Below are 20,469 nucleotides of genomic sequence, written 5' to 3' on the forward strand. Positions count from 1 at the left end.
TATTTTTGATATTGACAAGATCATTACAAGAACAAAGCCATTTAGCCCTGGAAGATTTAGAGTACAAAGTTTTCCACAATAATTACACTACAGTTAGTGCTTGTTAAAAAAAGTCTGTTTTTTGAATTTCTTTAATAAAAATGCTATTAAGATTTTGCTTCCTCTTGCATATACACACACAAAGACACATTTGATATAATTGTATTTCTTTTTATTATTGAATTATTCAAACAACTCATATATACCTCCTGGGAGGACAAATTGCCTTTAATTTAATAACCAGAAATGTACGAGAATATCTAACAAAATGATTGGATAAAGGATACAGCATCTAGCCATACCTGGTGCACACACAGATACTACCGTTATTGACATCTCCTATACATATTGAGTGAAGAATGTATTTCCAAATGTGCATAAACTTCACATTATTGTTCATTTGTATGTGATAAAAAAAACAAAACTCACGGTTTTGGCAAGTCTTTGGGGGAGTAGCAATAAAACTGAATCCGGCTAATACTCTGATGTTTAGGTGAAATACACAGCTGTTTCTGTTTCAAGATTATGTCAACACTGACATCAGAAGGAGAAGAAAAAATATGTCTCACTAAAAACTTGTAAACATGTTCATCCAAATCAAATAAAAAAAAAGACAATCTTAAGGGGGAAAACACCCCGTGCAGTGTGTCGAACTGCTGTAAATTAATGTAGCAATCTTCGACCATGAAGTGAAACGCTGTCATTTATTGGCTAAATGAGCGTGTTGTACCAATTCCCTAAATATGCCAGTGAGTGTAGTTTGATGCAAATATATAGCTGAAGAGAAATAAATTGCACTACAAAATCAGTAAAGAACCAATGACAAAACAGCATTCACATAAATCTATCAATAACTTACAAAGATGAGATGCTCATGTCTCCACCATATGCCTAAAGTCACACACACATACATATGCTGACACACAGATAGTAGTGTCTGCAGCATTGCCCCATTCGCATGATATCAGCTCAGTCAGTGTTCGTCTGGGTACGGGACTCCTGTCAGGTAGCCATTGGTCCCGTTTTTGTTGGTCCCATTGGTGGTGCTGCTGTGGTGCTTCTGACTGGGTGGAGGGCTGTCATCCTCATCAGAGCTGGACTCAATGTCACTGCGGTCATCTTTAGAAACCTGCAGAAATAAAATGATCATTTAGAGATTTAATTTATCTACACTTTTCATTTAATCTTTAAATGCGGTTGACATATGTGACTGTTAAAAAAAAAAAATTTTGGCAGATTAAAACAGGTGCTGGTTGAAATGATCTCACTCACTCTATTGTCTTTTTTGGAATAAGAACTTGACTTGAGCCCGACTTGTGTTTCACTCATGATAACACTCTTACGTGTCATTAAAAACAGGCATTTTTGCATTTAAAAACGTAAATTTGAAAACACACAACTCGAAATCGCAACATTTTAACTGTTGCAGTTCATTTGATCTGAAAGAAACGGACAGAGGCTTGTTCACTTTTTTATCATGACTATTAGTATGAAATGTCTAACACAGAACAACAGTTTACTGTTGTAGCATGTTTGATGGTAACTTATATGTGGGATCTGGTTTAAAACTCATTTTCACTTTTTAATACCTTTGTTGCATGTTTTCGTAGCCATTAGCCTTAGTATGTGTTAGCATTGATAAATTAAATGTTAGCATGCTAATGTCACTGTTAGCACAATAGTTTGAGATTTTATGGGCAATGGTAATATAAGATATACCATTGCTATCAGATGTGTGAATACCACAAATGGGGTGCCAGCATGCTAAAATAAGTGTTGGCATGCTATTGTGTTATGAGTATATTTGTGTTGATTTTAGCATTGCTACTGCTTGAACTCATAATATGAAATAATTATTTTCAGAGAACTTTCAAACAAATTCCATACACTGCAATTTAAAGACATGGTGCATGGAGCACCCTAACTAATCAAAAATAATCGAATTGTTAAATAACTAGAACAGGTCAGGTCTGAAATAGATAATAAGTATAAATGAAAATACTGAATATACTGAGCCGCGGTAGCTATGCATGTAGTTGTGTAGCACTACTTACATGTAAAGGATTCCACTTCCCCACCTTGAAGATTGCAAAGTAGCATGAACATAGAATAAATATTTTATTTGATAGAAAAAAGTACAATAGAGCCTCTCTTTATTTACTAGTTACAATAAAACAACAAATTCAGATGCTAAACATTATAAATGTAGCAATGTAATTGTTGGTGTGACATTTTTTGCATTTTTTAAAAAAGAAATTGATTCTGTGAAAAACAAACAAACAAAAAAAAACAGCACAAGAATAGTAACCTTAATTGAAAAGCTTTTCACAGCATGATACAACAAAAAGCATAAATTGAGGAATGATGCAAAGGAGAAGAGTGTGGTGACTCACCTTTCCTTTAGAGATGGCTCTGCATGCTGTCTTCACTATGAGGTAGGACCAGAATGAGTGAAGAAGCTGCAGTAAGACCAGAAGGAGGTTGAAGACCCACCAGGATGGGTACGGGCCTACAATCTCCCAACTCTCAAACAAAGTGGTGTTTAAAATCCTTCAGCAGCAGGGAGAGAATGACATGTTAAAGTTTTACGTTGTGAAAGGAAAATGTAAAAAGGTCAAGTATTTTTCTTTCATCAAAAAACGTAAGATGTTGTATACAAAGAATTCAGACAATAATCCTATCATCAACTTGGATTCTCTTAAATTCTACTCTTCCTTCTAATCTCTCGGGCTTTCATTTCTAATTAAATGAACATTTCTTAAGTTGAAAATGGGACTGAGCAACTCTTTAGTCTTTTTTTTTAATTACAGAAAACCTGCCTCTGACATTGTCTCGAGTTCAGGAGAGTCTAAATGTGGTGACTTTTGAAGCTGATGTCAGAATCTCCCCCAAACTATTGCATATGCTTGGTGTCACAATTTTTTTTTATGGTTTATTTCTTTTGCTTGGTCATACCTTTTCTTTCCAGGCAACTTTCCAGAAAATATGGCTGAATATATCAAGCTGGTCAGACAGTTTCTTTTGGAATAATCTGTTGTGGTCTAAACTTTTTCTGGAGTGTTTTAGTGACTGTCTGCTGGGCAGCTGTCAAGACATCAGGTTTTTCAAGATTGTGTACACTACAGTGTAATCATAAAATCTGTGTATATATATATATATATATATATATATATATATATATATATATATTTTTTTTTTTTTTTTTTTTTTTTTCTAAAAAAAATAAAAAAAAATAATTTGTGGGTCTCATTAGCTGTAAGACATAATTATAAAAATATATAAATGTTTGAAATGCATATATCTAACATGCAAATTTCCAATTTTGAAAGAAGTTATTGATTTAGATCTATATATTTTACATTTTAATATGATGAGATTTACAAGCACCAGAAAATTAATCAAAGCATCTAATGACTACAAAGACATCATCTGCTGTCTCTACTTACACCAACTAAATGTCATGTTGAGGATCTGAGTTAAATTCATCCCTGGTTTGTTCCTTGCAAACAGCAAGGAGTGAGCCATCCTCCAGATACTGAAGTCATGGCAACAACTTTAAAAATGGTGCAATGGAGGAAATGACTAAAATATAGTGCAGAATCATTACATGACAGCTTGACATCAAAAACGGTTAACTACCAGTAAGTGATTCAGATTGATTTAAATAGCTTAAAACTGATTTACATGCCATTGAAGCTTTCTTGTATAAAATTAAGTCATTCAAATGCTGTTTTATGATTGAATTTTAAACATGCATCAAAGTAGCATAAATAGCATTTGGAGAGTGATTATGAGCTGCTATCAGAATCAAAAGTGGATTTTTTTTTTTCCTGGAACACAATGTAAATCATGCCTACATTCATTTAATGAAGTCCTGACCACACAGCTGCTGCTGCTGACTGAGAGATGACTGTTGTGTATTCAAGGGCTGAAATTAGATTTATGAGCTAATATTTTGACAGACTGGCCAGTTTTAATCAGCATTTTCAGGGGAATGCAATTACACAATTGTTTGGGTGGAAATTAAAAACATAATAATTTAAACAGCTTTTTTTTCTCCAAACAAAAATGAAGCTGGATTAGCCACAAAATCCCCCAGACATAGAAATAAGTTTTCATAAATAAACACTCATTTGATGTTTCAAGAATCATGTGAATTCATTGGTTCTTTCTCCAGTGGTTGAGTGGAACCACAATGATTTGCTTTTCATGAGCTGGTTTGTCTTTCTTTGAAAGGTTAAAGCTGTAGTATCCATAGTAACTAGTACTTAGCAACAACATTCACACAGATCTGTCCAAATTGCAAACCATTGTGGAGAAAGGAGTTTAAAAAAGAAAAAGGACTGAGCTCTTGATGGCTCTGACGTGCATTTTCGAACATTAGCTACTAAAACATGATAAGGAACTCAGGCTGCTCGGGATTTGAAGCTCTGGCTGCCTGTAAGTCTACTGAACTGTGTGCAAAAGCAAACACCTAACACCACTGTACTTAGGTCTCTCATCAATGGAGATGCCAGCTTTGGATCACAAAGAAAATAAATAATTCTTACCAGATGGGGTAAACTCCCAGCCTGGAAGTTATGAAAAGAATTGCAAACATTGCAAAGAGGAGGTTGCACAGTATCTGACATTTGGCATAGTTGGCCATCTTGGCAGCCTGGAATAAAAACAAAGACCAGAAAAACAAAAACCACAAATATTACCTGCAATGCAGATAGAAGGTTATTTTCCTAAAACATGAGTCAAAAATAAATCTCATTCAGTCTCGGTACATAAAACAAAATGGCTAGAAAAAAAAAATAATAATAATATTGAAGTTAGCTCAACAGATAAAGCTGAAGCTGAATGTGGAACATGGATACAACTTGTGTTTATAACTCACCCACAGTGTTTGAACTTTTTTCTCTGACTGTGAATATAATCAAGTTTATACATTTGTTTTTGTAGCTATGTCCTGTTGTAGGACGATCAGCACACATGCCTTATGTGAAGGGCGGGTCCTCCTGTCCTTCACATTTCTAACAGTTATCAGAAACTGAAATTTGTAGGGAGAAACAAAGTCATGAATAACTAATTCATCCTAGAAACTCCAATTAGCATAAATAGTCAAGTGTAAATAACATAAATGCATTTTTAAGAAACTGTTAAAGATACAAACAATAAATCTGCAATTATCCTATTGCTTCCTTGAGCAATACAAGCAGTACATATTATTCTGAAAGCACCAAGACAGATCATTGACATAAAAGGAGATCCACATTGTTTGACAGATGAAGGAACATGCTTGGTGTTGTACGTTTTGCCTTTTAACTGTGAGCCACAAAGCAAGGTCAGGATTTACAGATAGATTGCAGTCTATTGTAATGAACGCAGGCGTATGAACATATCTCTGAACACCCTGCTGCTGACATACGCTCACTTCTCTATGCTCATCCATCTACAACGTTTAATCTTCTGGCAGGGTCTCACCTCTATCAGCACGTCGGCTGCATCGTGTAGACACATAACCAGAGTTCCCACTCGTGCCATGTTGTTCACATAAGAAAATACGATGAGAGAGATTGCTGCCACATGATGCAGGAACATGATCAGAAAATCCTGCAGAGACAGTTGCCAAGGCAATATCAGGCATCTACAGAAAGTATTTTTAAACATCGCTTCATATGGCCTTTAAATAGAATAAGCTAATGCACTGTTGGTTATCTTCAGATTTATGAACATTTGGTGCTGCAAGTTGTTGAACTTGAGTTTGACAGAGCATGCAAATGTATTTACAGTCCTTGAAGTTTTCTAAACCCACAAACATTTATGTATTTTATTGGATCTGAAGCACACACAGGCAGGAAATAATTATGGAGAATAAAAAAATGGCATGTGCTTTGTAAAATGTTTACTAAATCAACCTGAAAACTGGTGTGTTAATATTTAGCTTCGTGTTTTCTTTTTTATTATTTTCTCCTTTCTTCTTTGCAAAATAGCCAAAACGATGTTAGTTTAGTGGAATTTTAGAAAATATCTTCTCCTTCTTTGTTTGTAAAACATAAAAAAGGTATTTTCTTTGCCTCTTCTTGCTGTAGCCACATTCATGTGAGGCTCGTTGTGTTTTCACCCTAATAGAACTTAGGGAGAGTTTAGCTAAGAATGGAAAGCTCCTGCATTTTCAAGGGTTCAAAGATCTCTGTTAACATCCTCCTGATGAGCCAGAAATGTCAGTTTCCAGACTCCTTGTGAGAAACTCTGAGATAACCCAAGTATCAGTAGGTAGTGACTCAAAGTCTAGAACAGACCAGAATGAACTGGACATGCTTGCTGTTCTCATTTTTGCATTCTCTGCTTGGTAACTAAACATTACAGTTCTTCAGGGGAAACTCCTCTTTTTTCATTTATATTTTTTTACGTTTAGAGTTTGACTAGACGATTTTAGTTTTTAGCCATTGTAGCTGTGAGTCTGACTGCATGTTTGTGGGCATGAGCCCACTGGAAGGTGAGTCTCCATCTCAGACTTCACCATTTTTATTCTGGGATTACCTGTTTTTAGCTTCATCTATCTTGTCACCAGCCTTGACCAGCTTCCCTGTCCCCGCTGAACAGATGAACCCCACAGCATCATGCTGCTACCACAATTTTTCTGACATGGTGTGTTTTGGGTGATATGCATCATTAGCAACATGTATCATTTTGCTAGTAGCCCAGATAGTTAAAGTTAGATCTGTGACCAGAGTGCTGTCATGTTTGAAGCTTTACACATCTTTACAACTTCATTGGTGGCCTGTCTGCTGTGTTCCTTGCTCTTCATAATGCTGGTTGGTCACCAGTGTGGTCAACAAACCTCTGATGCCTTCACAGAAAGCAGTTGCATTCATGCTGAGGTTAAATCGCACATAAACTGTTCTATTTACTAATTAGTGTGGGTAATTTCCGAAGGTAAATAGAAAGTTTATGTAGAATACAACACAGTAAAAGCCTATCACATTTTCTTCACACATTTGACATGTTTTTTTTTTCAGGAGGAAAAAAAACCTGAAATTACTTATCCTTCTCATTTTATTTCACAATAAAATTTACAGTTTTATGTTCATCTGTTAAAATAAATTCCAATAAATTACATCAAAGTTCCATTTGCAACATGACTAGTTTCAATGAAGTTTTACAATGGTTATGACTTCATTCTCAAGATTAGATTGTAATATCACTACCACAAAATATCCTAAAAAAAAAATAAAAAAATAAAATGAAATTATAAACCAAATAGGACTTGAGCTGAACATTACTATAACTTAATAATAAAAACAGCCTGTAATATCATCTTAGTATCACCCCTTAAGTTTGGGATAGCGTTAAATGGAGCTCCATGTGAATGAAAATGCACGTAGTCATGGGCATAAGTGCCCTTGCAATTCTTTAGCTCCCGGAAGGTTTTAGCTGTAAGCAATTAGAACCAGTGTGGAAGGGTAAGTAAATTAGGAGGGAGGATGAAAAGGAACAGGATGGACACAAGATGCAGACTGAAAACGAAGGCAAGAGTGTGCAGGGAGAAACATACTGGAACTGGCAGGAGATGCAGAAGACCCTCCTCAGTCTAGTGCTGTGCATGAAATAAACTGAAAGGAGAAACAAAAACAGAAACACATGCCAACAGTCAACAGAGAGATGACAGAGTGAAGGCAAACAGCATGGCATCATGGAGTCTGCTCTGAGTGCAGAGTTTGGTGGAAAGGGCAAAGGGCAGAGCTGTGGATGAACCAGAGGAGGGAGTAAAAATCATGACTGTGATACATGCAAACAACAAATGGGCCAAAAGTGTTGGCAATTTCACAAAATATACAATAAAATAAAAACAACAACAAAAATGGACGTGAGAGGCTATGGGTTGGTGAACTGACCAAGTTCAACTTATAAAAAAAACAAAAAAAAATCTACAATATTGTTTAGCTACGAGAGTGGCAGAACACATTGCAAATATTGCAACATCACAGTGTTTAATTAGTAAAATCTCAATGAATGGTTTGGAAATTTACAAACCAATAAAATATTCTGTGTCTTTGATGATGCCTGTAGAAACCCAAACATGAGCCACCCAGTGATGAAAATACTAGTTGGCAAAGTCAGAAGCACTGTAATGGCATATGAGAAAGAGAGGAGTCAGAAAATTTTTTATTTATCACAAACGATCATATTGTTTTGTGATATATGAATTCAAGCCCTGATATCTAACAAAGTACAACTTTAAGCGATATTATTAATAATAAAAGTAAATTACTTCAATCAAAAATGGGCTAATATAAACTTACAGTATGCTACTGTGCACCTTTTTGGGTATTATTTCTTAATAAATAATTTTCTTAATTTTAGTAGAGATCAGTTGATACTCAACTTATATATATATATATAAAATAAATCAAGAATCAAGAATTCTAAAGTTGAGGTAGAAAAACGTTCAAGATGTTGAAGAAGGTAGAGATAACAAAAGAAAATGTAAAATAATAAACTTAGGTAAGAAAGAAAAGGCAACAGTATAATTAAAATTCATCAGTCAGGCTTTTATTGCCTAGTTTTTTGTGACATTTAAAGATTCAGCAGAACCAGTACATTTACATAATAATTTGTATTGATTTATCAATGTCTTATCATTATTAGTAATATGATTGATATTAATTAACATTTTATTTGTACAGCACTTTTCCAAGTACTCAAAGATCCTTCACAGGACTACAGTAAAACAGAATGTGTGCTATATATAGACTGCTAGCCTGAGGTAGTTAATCAAAATACAAAAGTCAATGAAGATAATAAAAGACCATTCACGTTTATGAACTATTGTGACTATCATTTTGTTATGACTCAAAACAAAATTACAGCTAAAAACAGGTGGTTTGTTCACGTATTTCTAGACTTGAAAAGTGTGAAACTTTTACAGTTGTAAAGGATTTTATTAAAAAAAAGGTAAGGATGCTAAATATATATTTGGCAAACATCTGCAAAATAAAAAAAAATATCAGTGGTATCAGTTAGGAAATGCTTGATGAATCTTTTGGGCATCAAAATGTTTTTGGATTTTTTATATTTTGCTATTTGCTATTTCCCACATGGGTAAGGCAGGAAATCAACTTCAGGGCAGACTGGCTCTATATATATATATATATATATATAACTGTTTTTATGCAAGAACAGTGAGTCAGAAAAAGTTGGTATTTATGACGACAATGGTATTTTCTATAGTGATTCATTTTAAATAGGTGTGATTTTAGAAGCAATGTTTTCTAAGTGATGCTGTAGTCATCCTTACCTTCCGCCTGATGTCTGTGAAGCGGGAAAAGAGTAAAGACAGGTAGAAGGACAGCTCCAGTATGTAGTAATAATGGATGTCCATGGTCAGAGGCTGCATATATATAAGGAGAATGTCTCAGAATATTTTAAACAGACGGAGATACCTTTTTGTAAAGTTGTTGGCAGGTTTTTCTTAACTTTTACCTGGTAAGGGTAGTTGTACCAGCACTCTTTAGTGTTCCACAACCATGGAGTCTGAAGGAAAGAATCAAATCAAAATTTTTGACCTTAATTAAAATGTTCCTATTACCAGAGGTAAGAGTGACTGTAATCCTGGATTTAAAAAAAAATAAAGCTACAGTGAACGAGACAAAGAGATTACACTGCATGTTCTGGTGGGAAAAGAAGCTGAACTAAAGGGCCATTAGAGTCCACACTTAAATTTGGAGTAAATGTGTTACAAGCATACTGTGACACATCACTGCGTTTGAGTTTAGTTCTCCTGCACTGCTTTCCAGACCTGCTCTATTAATAAATCCCACAGAGGTTGGAGGCTGGCGCCTGCAGCACCAACTGCCGGGGAGTGAGCTATTTTTCACAAAGTGCTTCGTCATGCAACTTGTGTCTCAGAGATTTTTTTTTTTCCAACTCTGTCTCAGCTCCTGCCATGATTGCTATTATGTATGCATTTTTATGAATATATGCATGAAATATGTGAAACCTCCTGGGCTCTATTTTTCAGTAAGAATCAGTCAGCTGACTCATTCTCAGATTTATCTCCCGTGGCTTTTTGTTCTTAGGGTTCAGCAGAATCAGTACCTGGCAGATTTTTAACAAGGAGTACTGGCAGTACTGGGAGGCTCTGATAAATATTGCTGCAGCTTTTTAAAGGTGAGAATGCACCTATTTAAAGAAGATGCATTGGTGCAAGAATGCAACAAGAAAGAAAAAGGAATTGTCAGCTTTGATACTAAATATAAAGAACTTTTAAATTGCTAAAGTTTGTAGGAAAAAATCAACATTTTAAATTACCAAATGTTAGTAATAATGCTTTTAAGATATTTAATGCAGTCAGAGAAGTTGAACTGGCAACAGAACATTACTGCAAGAATAATTTATTATCAAATGATTTTACCAAACAAAATGAAAATTGTCAGAAAATTGTAACTTTTGCACAACACCCTTTAATAGGCATTATGCATTATTGAGGGCATTTTTAGAAGCCTATCACACTTAAAAAATCAGACACAAAGACTTTTTGTATCACTTCTCCTTTAAAAAGTCACAATATATTTACTTATTACAGCTGCAAGCTGTTTGGGGTATGTTTCTAATAGACTTGCACATGCAGCGTTTGCAAAATACCTTAAACTTAATCAGATTGGCTCTAGAAGCTCTGTAAATAGTATCTGGTAATTTATGTTTATCCACAGATTCTCAATTTGACTTAGCTGTGACAGGGTCACTCTCAAGCATAATTCATTTTGATCTTTTTTGTAGCTCTAGCTGTATGCTTATTGTTATCTTGCAGGAAGATTAATTTCTAACATTTTCAGTCTGAGGTTTTCTGGAGCATCTAACAGATTTTCTAACATCACTGTTCTGTGTTTAGCTCCATCCATCTTTCCATCAAGTCACACTAGCTTCCATGTCCCTGCTGAGGTAAAAATTTTCCCACAGCGAGGTGCTGTATGCTCAAAGAAGGTTTGATTCCTGACCCAGGGTCTTTCTGCATGGAGTCTGCATGTTCTGCCTTTGCGTGCGTGGGTTCTCGCCGGGTACTCCGGCTTCCTCCCACAGTTCAAAAACATGACTATTAGGTTAATTGGTCTCTCTAAATTCTCCCTAGGTGTGAGTGTGCGTGTGCATGGTTGTTTGTCCTTTCTGTCTCTGTGTTGCCCTGTGACAGACTGGCGATCTGCCCAAGGTGCACCCTCACCTCTCACCCGAAACGTTTGCTGGAGATAGGCACCAGCACCTCCCGACCCCACTGGGGACAAAGGTGTACAGAAAATGAACGGATGGATGTTTTATAACCTAACCCTACTTTGTGCTTTTCCCTGACCTGTCTGGTGTAGTTTTTGGTCTTCATAGTTCTGCTTGTTCACTAATGTTCTCTAGCAAAACTCTGAGGGCCTTAAAAACATCTGCATATATTGAGATTAAATGACACACTGGTTACATTGGACTTTAAGAAACGATCCCGAAAATTATGAAAAAGTTCAAGGGGTGGGATTACTTTTGCAAGGCGCTGTATATACTTCTAGCTGTGCCATTTACACTAAAAGACTGGGGGTAAAAAAAAAAGCTTACCTTTTTAAGAAAACGCACTCCATAGGTGAAAATATACAGATAGAATGTAAATCTCCACCTGGAGTAAATAAGAAGAAAACATATTCAGTGTTAGACATTTTTTTCTTCACCTGTTGTCAATTAATCACTCAATCTCCCAGTAAATTTCTGCTACATTACGATTAGACTGTCAAGGCCATCATGACCTTGACACTACAATAATTGTAACAAGTTCTTTTGAGCCTTTGAGTATTTACCTGAAAATCCATGTTACTCTTAGCTTCTTTATTTTAATTAGAAATTTACAAAGGGATATTTTCAATGTTTTTGTTGAGAAAACCATGTTGAATCGAAAAGGTTCATTTTCACAAGTAAAGACTAAAAATCTTGAAACATTAAGATTTCAAAAAATCTTATGTCACAAGTTGTGCTGTACAACACTAATTTATTTTTGTCACAAGATAATTGTCCTGCGCAGACAATCGGTGACGTGTTCCTCTTAGGTCTGCTTCCAGCCCTCCCCGCTCTGTGCTTCAATAATCCTGCATATACTTCAGTTTCTGCACAGTGATGTGATTAGGAGTCCTGCCTCTGAGGTTTACAAAGAAGATATTGCAGGAGCTGGCACGGCTGTGATCAAAGACTTGCTGACAAGGAAGACGTGCCTACTTTATGAAAACGGTTCTTAACAGTCAGCAAGGGAGAATGAGAATTTAAAACTATCAAACAAGCACAAGAAAATCTTCAGCTAAAACCATGCAGACTGCATTCAAATCAGTCGAGTTCAGTTGAAAAATATTTTATTAGTCCCTCAGGAAAAAGAGGACAGAAGATTTTCTGCCATATATATATATATATATATATATATATATATATATATATATATATATATATATATATATATATATATATATATATATATATATATATATATATATATATATATATATATATATATTATATATATATATACTAGTCTGTCCGTCTCTCTGTCTCATCCACATATATATAGGTGGATGAGAGAGTAGAAACATAGCTTTCCTTTTTGTTTTTTCAAACAAAGATGCTCCAGCTGACTTCAATTAGACCTGAAACCCTCAATAACTCAATGAAGAGGAGCATGGATCTATATTATCATCACAATGTAACCATATCAGCAAAATCTAGTCCTTTTTTGTGGTTGTTTGAAATATTCAGTCGTAAACCTTTAACAACTAAAAAAATAGTCACGAAGACAACATACAGCCTATGGGAAAGAATCATTAGTTGCTTAATGTGCATGATCAAAAGTAGAAGCAAATTAAGTGGACGAGCGTATCTGGCACATAGTAAAAGACTGTTGCATGACAACTGGTTGATCGAGCCTGTCTTTCTCAACTGTGGCTGAAATGCTGCCATGCACAAAAAATATCCCAATGACTCACAACAACATTCTTTGAATTGTTTTTTTGTCGAAATTGCTGACACTTTTTCAGACAGCACATTTATCTCAACCTGCTGTTGAGATAAATGATGATTTGTCATTTAATTATCAAGCATTATCACCCGACAGAAGGATGCTTGTTAAGTGTAAACAGTGACAATTTTGTGCTATGTTGAACTCCCCTTACGGGATAAATAAATTGGAAAATATTTTTTAAATAATGTTTTATTAACAGAAAATAAACAAGGCTATTGAAATGCTACGAGACAAATACTGTCTCGAACAATTTATTATACCCAAACAATAAATTGTTCCTGGTAGTAGACTGAACTGTTTTAGCTCTTTTAGCTGAGCATAACAACTTAATGAGGTTATGGTGAGGGATAAAGGGGCAAAGACAATTACACACTTATTCTGCGTAATGACAGGAACAAAATAATAAGTTGATGCTGCTTTGTTTACTTTACCTTCTCCACATAGGATTTAAGAGTATTGATTGGCTGTTAATGGTTTGTTTTCACATGACTCAGCTTTTTATCTTTTGTTTAATTTATTAGGGAATTGATTTGCACAAGTAAAACAATGGTAATGGCCTTTTATTCTAAGCAGCAGACGGTGTCTTTGGTTTCACAAATATGTCTCAAACTATTTTAAAGAATCTATAAATCTTGAAAAACTTACTACAGCTTTGACCAATCAATGTCTCGTAGTTGTTGTTTTTTTTTTTTTCGACTGAAAGGGGTCCAGGGCAAAAAACAAGAAAACTTCCATTGCTCCTTCATTGTACTTTCTTAAATAGAAACAGTTTTTGAGAAGTCAAAATGTGTTTTAAAGGAATTCTGTTTACTGCCGAATAATTAACTTCTGATTTGGCCAGTCTAAAGATTTTACATATTCCCAAAAAATATATTTTTTAAGTTTAAGCAGTCAGAAATAATGATTTTAGATTTGAACTTTTTTAAAATTTTGTTTACATTGTTTGCAACACGGGGGCGCCAAATCCCCATTAATATTTAAATATGCAAAAGAAAACACACAACTATCAGAAATGTTTTGATTTTCTTATGCTTGTGACGTCCCTGACAGCCTGACCGGTTTGCCCATATCAACCTCCCCCTCCACTGTCTATATTGATTAAAACCCATGTTGATGTGATGACATTTCTTTATTGATAGAGAAAGAGAAGTTCAGCAACTGGCGCCGGTGAGGACACCCAGCCGACACTCATCCTGTTGCAATAAAGAAAATCTGAAGAGAAGATGAACTGTAAAACCTCACTGTAAAAACTTCACTTTCATCATCTAATTTTATTTATTTTAATCCAGCTGAATTTTTCATTTTAGGAGTCATCCCACAATAGGTTTCTTTCTAAAAATAGAAGTGTGATCTTAGTTATTTTTTTGCTGTAAATTTGGGGTAAGAAAAGACAAAAGCTTCCAATCAAAAGCTCTATGCAGTCATCATTATTTCTCAGTAAACATGCTTTCTACACACTGTGTGTTTGCATAATGAAAAGAATACAAAACACACAATGAAGAGACAAAGAATCCTATCAGTCTGGGACAGCTGGGCACGAGAGCTTAATTACAGCACGACTGCTGCAGAAAGGACTGAAGCCAGCCTCTTCTGGAGACCTGCAACAACCGAGGCAGACAACCTGGACAAACTATTGCAAAGCCCGGAGGTCTGCAATGCTAATTACGCTGCAGATAACAACATCCACACAGTTGTTTCTAAAACCGCCTGAAAGCATGGTTGAAAAGCTGGGAGGGGCAAAATTCCAGTTTCTTCTTGAGCAAGAAAACACATGTTTTTGTCTTCTGAGAATCCTCTGTGATGTTGTAACACGAGTCCAGTGGTCTAATCAGTCAAATGTGTTCTCCTGAGAGAACAGCAGCCTCAGGCGGATCAGGGGATGCGAGGCTCCCCGTGTCTCAGACTGTCAGATTTGCTCCAATGGTGTCAGACATGACTCTGCTCTGACAACAAAACTGGCTCTTTGGCCTTTAACATCACGCTGCTAAGTAACTACAATCTCCCTGATGGCAAACGCATTACTGCAGATTAGCCGGCTCTCTGTTTGCATCTTGAGTGGGTTTCTTATCAAACGGCTTTAACTACTAACCCACAGCATGAAAGTGGTTCACTGGAACTGAAGCATCATTTGTGCAAAATAGAATTACAATTTTCTATTTGCAAAGTTTGTGGCTACATCCCTTGAGTAGGACTTTAGGAGTAGAGTATAGAGTTTTCTCTTTGCTTATTCTATGTTATTTCATTGTTTTATATGGGACTGCCTTTCCCTAACTGTTTCTTAAAAACAGATTTTTGTGTTTTGTCTGCAAACAATACAGAGGGACACCGTGGCATAGTTGTTAGCACCGTTACCTTGCAGCATGATTGTCCTGGATTCAAATACCAATCAGCAATTTTCTATGCGGTTTCCATGTTCTTTCCATGCATGCTATGGTTCAACTTTTGTTGAAATGTAATCTATTTTGGATTACTATTTCAATGTGTATATGTGATACATGGCTGTCTTTCCTTTGTGACAACCAGCCTGTTAATGGCTTTTTGGTAGAACGGAAACCAGTTCATTCAGCACTAGAGATAGGCTGACACCAACTGACCTCTGACCCTATACTGAACAAACCTTTATAGAGCATGGGTTAAAAACAAGGTTTTACTTCTTTCTGAATTGCTGCATTGCCTTGTTTTGTGGGTGATGTAATGGTACCAAGCCAAATCAGAGGCTTCAAGTCAGTTTCACCCTTCTACCAATTTATCCCTCCATGATGACATTTTACCCCATTTTACTTCATTATCTACCAGTGAACAGTTCATTTCTTACTCATGGACTAAACTCACTGCATGTCTGTTTATTTCCTTTAATAGTAAAGTATTTTAGGGTATTATGGGAATTCAATAAATCAATCAATAAATACATACAAATAGCTTATGAAAGATTGTGGTTCTGATCACGCCAATCAACTCATAAAATATGACAAATGAACCAGCTATTAGTCCCATGATTAAATTGTCCTGCAGGAAAGTAATTTAAATCCTTGATAGTCAAATCAGGTGTGAAAGGGAGACAGCTCTATTTTCACACCTGAAAAATAAAAACCGTACTCATCTTGGATGCTGCCTGATATTGTACTTTGCAGACAAATTGCAAGAATTTAGACTTCATTCTAAAATTTCCAAAACTCAAACTGACATTTTAAGTTCTCCACAATATCATTTCTAATTTGCTTAACTGATTCATTTTTCTTGTTTCATTTCAGGCAGACACAAAACTGAGCTCTACGTGCACAAGGCATGAGAGGGAGCTTTTAGTAAGCATGAAAGCCTACTCTAATAAGGTTCTCTATCATCCTTGCTTTTACTACTGTCACTGCCTTTCTTATTGATGCATGGCAAAGCAGCACAGCCTATTCAAATCAGCCCTCACATATACGCCAGCTTTGTCAGCGAGCCAAAGCGAAGCACTGATGCAGCAATCAACATTAGGCAAATACACAGGTCACTGCGATAAGATTTCCTTGGCAGGTTACAAATCTGTCATTTGTTTTTAGTCAAACTTGGGTGTTGTTTAATGCAAGATAGATGACTTGTGGCTAAGTTAGGGATGATATGTCTTACATGCTTTCACAGAATCTGGCGAGGGTGCTGGGCTTCTCCTGGTTGCGCCGTTGCCGAAACCAGCGCTGGATGGTGCGCACATCCCAGTCAAGCTGCTTGGACAGGCCCTCCAGCCTCTTCTCATCGGGATGCTAGCAAAAAAAAAAAAAAAAAAAAATTAAAGCACCCCATATGTTGGGTTAATATTTTTGATGTAGAACAAATTTATTAAACATTACAATCAAACATAAATGCACATATCCTCACCTTGGTTATAGCAGTGAAAACCTTTTCTAAGATAGCATTGGGCTGTGCCTTTTGTGGGCCATTAGCCTGGATCTTCAGGCCCATTGCACATGGTCTTGCAATAAACCTACAAGAAAATACACATCATAAGAGTTCAAAACAATGTTTCATGTATGAAAGAGCAACAAAGACTGAAGGTACTTTAAACCGTTTAATAATCTTTTATCCAAAGGCTATTAATCCTATATAAACTTCAGCATCGTTTAGCGTGCCAGAGCCACCCACAGATACCTTGGCAGAAAGCCATAACTCCCACATTAAAATTATCTGCTGTGTTTGATTAAAATATACAATATACCTATGTATTTGTTAAACTGAAAAACAGAAATGAGCTATTATTTATTTTTTACAGAGTTTATTTCTGACAACTATCACTACAAAAATGTCTTATAAAGTTTTATATATATATGTATATATGAGTTATCACATGTAAGTACATGTGACTTTACTAGTCTACCTGACTGAAAAGCTGCAGCAAATCAACTGAGTCAGAGAAATTAATCTGTCTCCACAATTTATTTGTATATGTATGAATTTGAAGAGAAATATGTCAAATATTCTAAAATAATTAAGAAAACAGTGGAAATGATTTCTAATTCTACTAAATCAGCCATGTTATTTTTTTTTCCAACAGAAGTTACACTTTGCACAACACAAGGCAACCACACTACACATTGACAAAATCTTGGTTCACTTGACATAAAATACTTTTTGTTGTTAAAGTGCTCTGACCCTGACCCTGACAGAAAAAAAAATATATATTTTTTTATTTTTAGGTGCCTATACCCTGACAGCTGAGCTGTCAGTCATATACCCCATAACAAATATAATAAACCTTTTGATTATAACATACATAAATAAGTATTTAGTACAATAAAAAGAGAGAACGTGATAAAGTAAGTAATAATTTATTGTTAATATACAATTGACAACTATCTGTGGTTGCTTGTATGCACAACTCATGTTGGCCTTGACCTTCCTGAGAGTATTTGTACTGAAAAACCTGTAAAATATATGAATCCACAGCTTTTCCTCTTCTAATTATTTCATGACTAATATAGACTACATGTGGAGCTTGTCTTTGCAAGGGATGTATGGAAAACAAATCCCAAATTGGGCTATCCATAATAGTCCCACTAACCACCTATATAATATTAAAATTGGGACCCTTATGGTTCTTGATGTACTGTATAACTTAAAATAATTTTCTTAATATCCATTTGAACTTTACCTGATTTAGTCAACTGCCATAACAACTGCCTCTTATCTAATGACTGCTGGTGAAAGCCTCCTGTGACATTCCAAGATAAGCAGGAATAAAACAATAGAAGGATGAATAAATACATGGATGGATGGATTTATGGATGCAACCCAATTGGGATGCATAGATGTAGTATTTTATGCACTATGACTTAATATCCATTCAAATGGGGCAAACATACACATTTTAGCTGCCCATGAAGCAAAATTAAAATATTATATGTCAAACTCTGTTAGTGATTACCTGGTGGGTGTTAATTAACTGGAAGAGGGGCACCTGACAAAAATTCTGTTCAGGGCCCCGTGTTATCTCGGTTCGGCTCTGGGTTTAACTGAAATCTGTGAGGCCTCGGTGACTTTCTATGATTATAACTGCTGTGATCGTCACAATATAAGACATTCTTATTATACTACAACGAAACTCAAGCAAAATTCATTTAAAGCACAATCCGACTGAAATAAGAGGAAAACACGTCAATAGTTAGGAGCCTATTTCTTCTTTTGTGTGTGTGTGTGTGTGTGTATGGGGGGAAACACAGGTTTGGTGTGCAGCAGGGACAGGTTAGGTCCGGTCAGTCGGCTCTGACAGAGGCATCAAAGGCAAACAACGCTGCAGGCCTGCAGAAGAAGGATGATGAACCGTGGTGATTTGTGCGCTAACCAGATAAGATGCCATTGTTTAGAGGGGGGGACGGACAGCGGACAGCTGCGCGACGTCTCATCGACACAACAAAAGCGCATCCCCATCACCACCTGCTTCGTTCAGCCCGTCAGCTCAAAACCCACCTCTCAAACACCAGCCGGATCATAAAGATGCAGAAAGCCAGTGGACAAGCCAGATAGAGATCCTCGGCTTGCGGGAACGTCGCCTCATCTGTGTTTTTTAAGTCAGCCCAGGTCACGTTATGGGGGAGCCAGAAGCGCTCGTTCCAGAACCACGCCAGAATCCCGGCCATCTCCCTGCAGCAAGACGCGATGGAGGAACGGAGGACTCGCTGCGTCTCGGAGGTCTCTGTCTGGGAGATCCGACTCGCCTGATGAAGAGATATATCCGTGTGCGGCTGCCGTCCGTCCGCTTCCCTTCATCTGTCCCAGTGTAGGGAAGTAGACTCAATCAGCTCCTCAGCAACTGATTGGTGCGTTCAAATGTCATGTAATAGCCCTGTCAGTGCGCGTAATAAAAATATAATACTACGGGTCCATCAATCTAAACCAATTGAAAAATAGAAAATGTCACAATGACGCTCAGGATGGGTTATTGCGTAGATGACGCGTACATTACTTCTTTTATAAGGCTCATTTGATGTGCAAGTCTACAACCTGCGATCACGTGCCTTCTGGGTCAAGGACTTAATGCAAAACATTCTTACAGTCAAACTCAACCGATTCTTTATCAAATTAAGCTAAATGCTGGACATGAGACCACAAAATGCAACAACACTGTTTAAATACAAAGAGTAACTTGTCAAATCCTGACACCTTCTGACCAATTTGAGGTAGTATCGCAGATATGGGTCAATTTTTAAATATTTTACATCAAGGTTTTCTGTTCAGCTCTTTCTGCTTGTTTCTTTTTTCTGTACTACTACTACTTATAATAATAATAATAATAATAATAATGACAATGATAATAATAGTATTTCAATCATGTTATAGCAGACTATGATAATTTCTGCTCAGTAAAATTTTGCATTTTTTGTTATTTCTTAAAAGTCACAATAATGTGATGATGCATATTTTGGTATTTATCCAGTGCTACGTAAATACAGGTCAAGTATCGCTGACACTGATACCAATACCAGTAGGAATCCCTGTACCAGTACCAACATCAATACCTATACCTATGTTTATTATTTAAGTATGATATATCACCATACTGAAAATACAAATTTTGTGGAGTTATGTGATGAGGAGTTTCTCTGATCAATAACGTTATTGATTTATGTACAACATTGGGACATAATAATCTGTGCGCATTGATTGGTTGCATTGATGGGTTAAGGAAACAAGCAGAAGAAGATCTAATTAAATTTCTTTGCAAGGCCGTGGTTATGGATAAATGTGTAAGTGCTTTTTTTTATTTGTTCATATTTTTGTGTCATGAAAGTGGTGTATTGGAGGTGATGAGGCAGGCGCTGGAGACCCAGGTAATGTGAATAGTGTAATTTAATAACAAAATACTCCACAAAAAACACAGTCAATAGACGTAGTCCGCGGCCAGGCAGCACGGCTGAGCGGAAACCAGGGCTCACGCCGGT

At 36.2% G+C, this 20,469-nt stretch overlaps 1 protein-coding gene across 1 annotated transcript; it reads right to left on the reverse strand.

The window, feature by feature from the left end:
* Positions 1 to 202: 202 nt before the first annotated feature.
* On the reverse strand, positions 203 to 19,559 carry cers6 (ceramide synthase 6). Its single transcript, XM_055031612.1, has 11 exons — positions 18,998 to 19,559; positions 16,913 to 17,018; positions 16,667 to 16,797; positions 11,620 to 11,677; positions 9,511 to 9,561; positions 9,326 to 9,418; positions 5,509 to 5,637; positions 4,590 to 4,696; positions 2,433 to 2,589; positions 2,094 to 2,117; positions 203 to 1,168 (listed from the first exon to the last, which is right to left on the reverse strand). Exons 1-11 carry the CDS (start codon positions 19,165 to 19,167, stop codon positions 1,013 to 1,015), a joined length of 1,182 nt encoding a protein of 393 aa, XP_054887587.1. The 5' UTR covers positions 19,168 to 19,559; the 3' UTR covers positions 203 to 1,012.
* Positions 19,560 to 20,469: the final 910 nt, after the last annotated feature.

This window comes from Poeciliopsis prolifica, unplaced genomic scaffold (assembly GCF_027474105.1).
Source record: "Poeciliopsis prolifica strain line A6 unplaced genomic scaffold, Auburn_PproV2 SCAFFOLD007, whole genome shotgun sequence".
Taxonomy (NCBI): domain Eukaryota; kingdom Metazoa; phylum Chordata; class Actinopteri; order Cyprinodontiformes; family Poeciliidae; genus Poeciliopsis; species Poeciliopsis prolifica.

Excerpts from the sequence above, each read along its gene's own strand:
- cers6 (XM_055031612.1), bottom strand. The coding sequence starts at position 19,167 with ATGGCCGGGATTCTGGCGTGGTTCTGGAACGAGCGCTTCTGGCTCCCC. Across the intron at positions 16,798-16,912 it reads TTTTCACTGCTATAACCAAG|CATCCCGATGAGAAGAGGCT; the intron begins GTGAGGATATGT and ends TTTTTTTGCTAG. Across the intron at positions 11,678-16,666 it reads GCCAGATTCTGTGAAAGCAT|GTGGAGATTTACATTCTATC; the intron begins GTAAGACATATC and ends TATTTACTCCAG.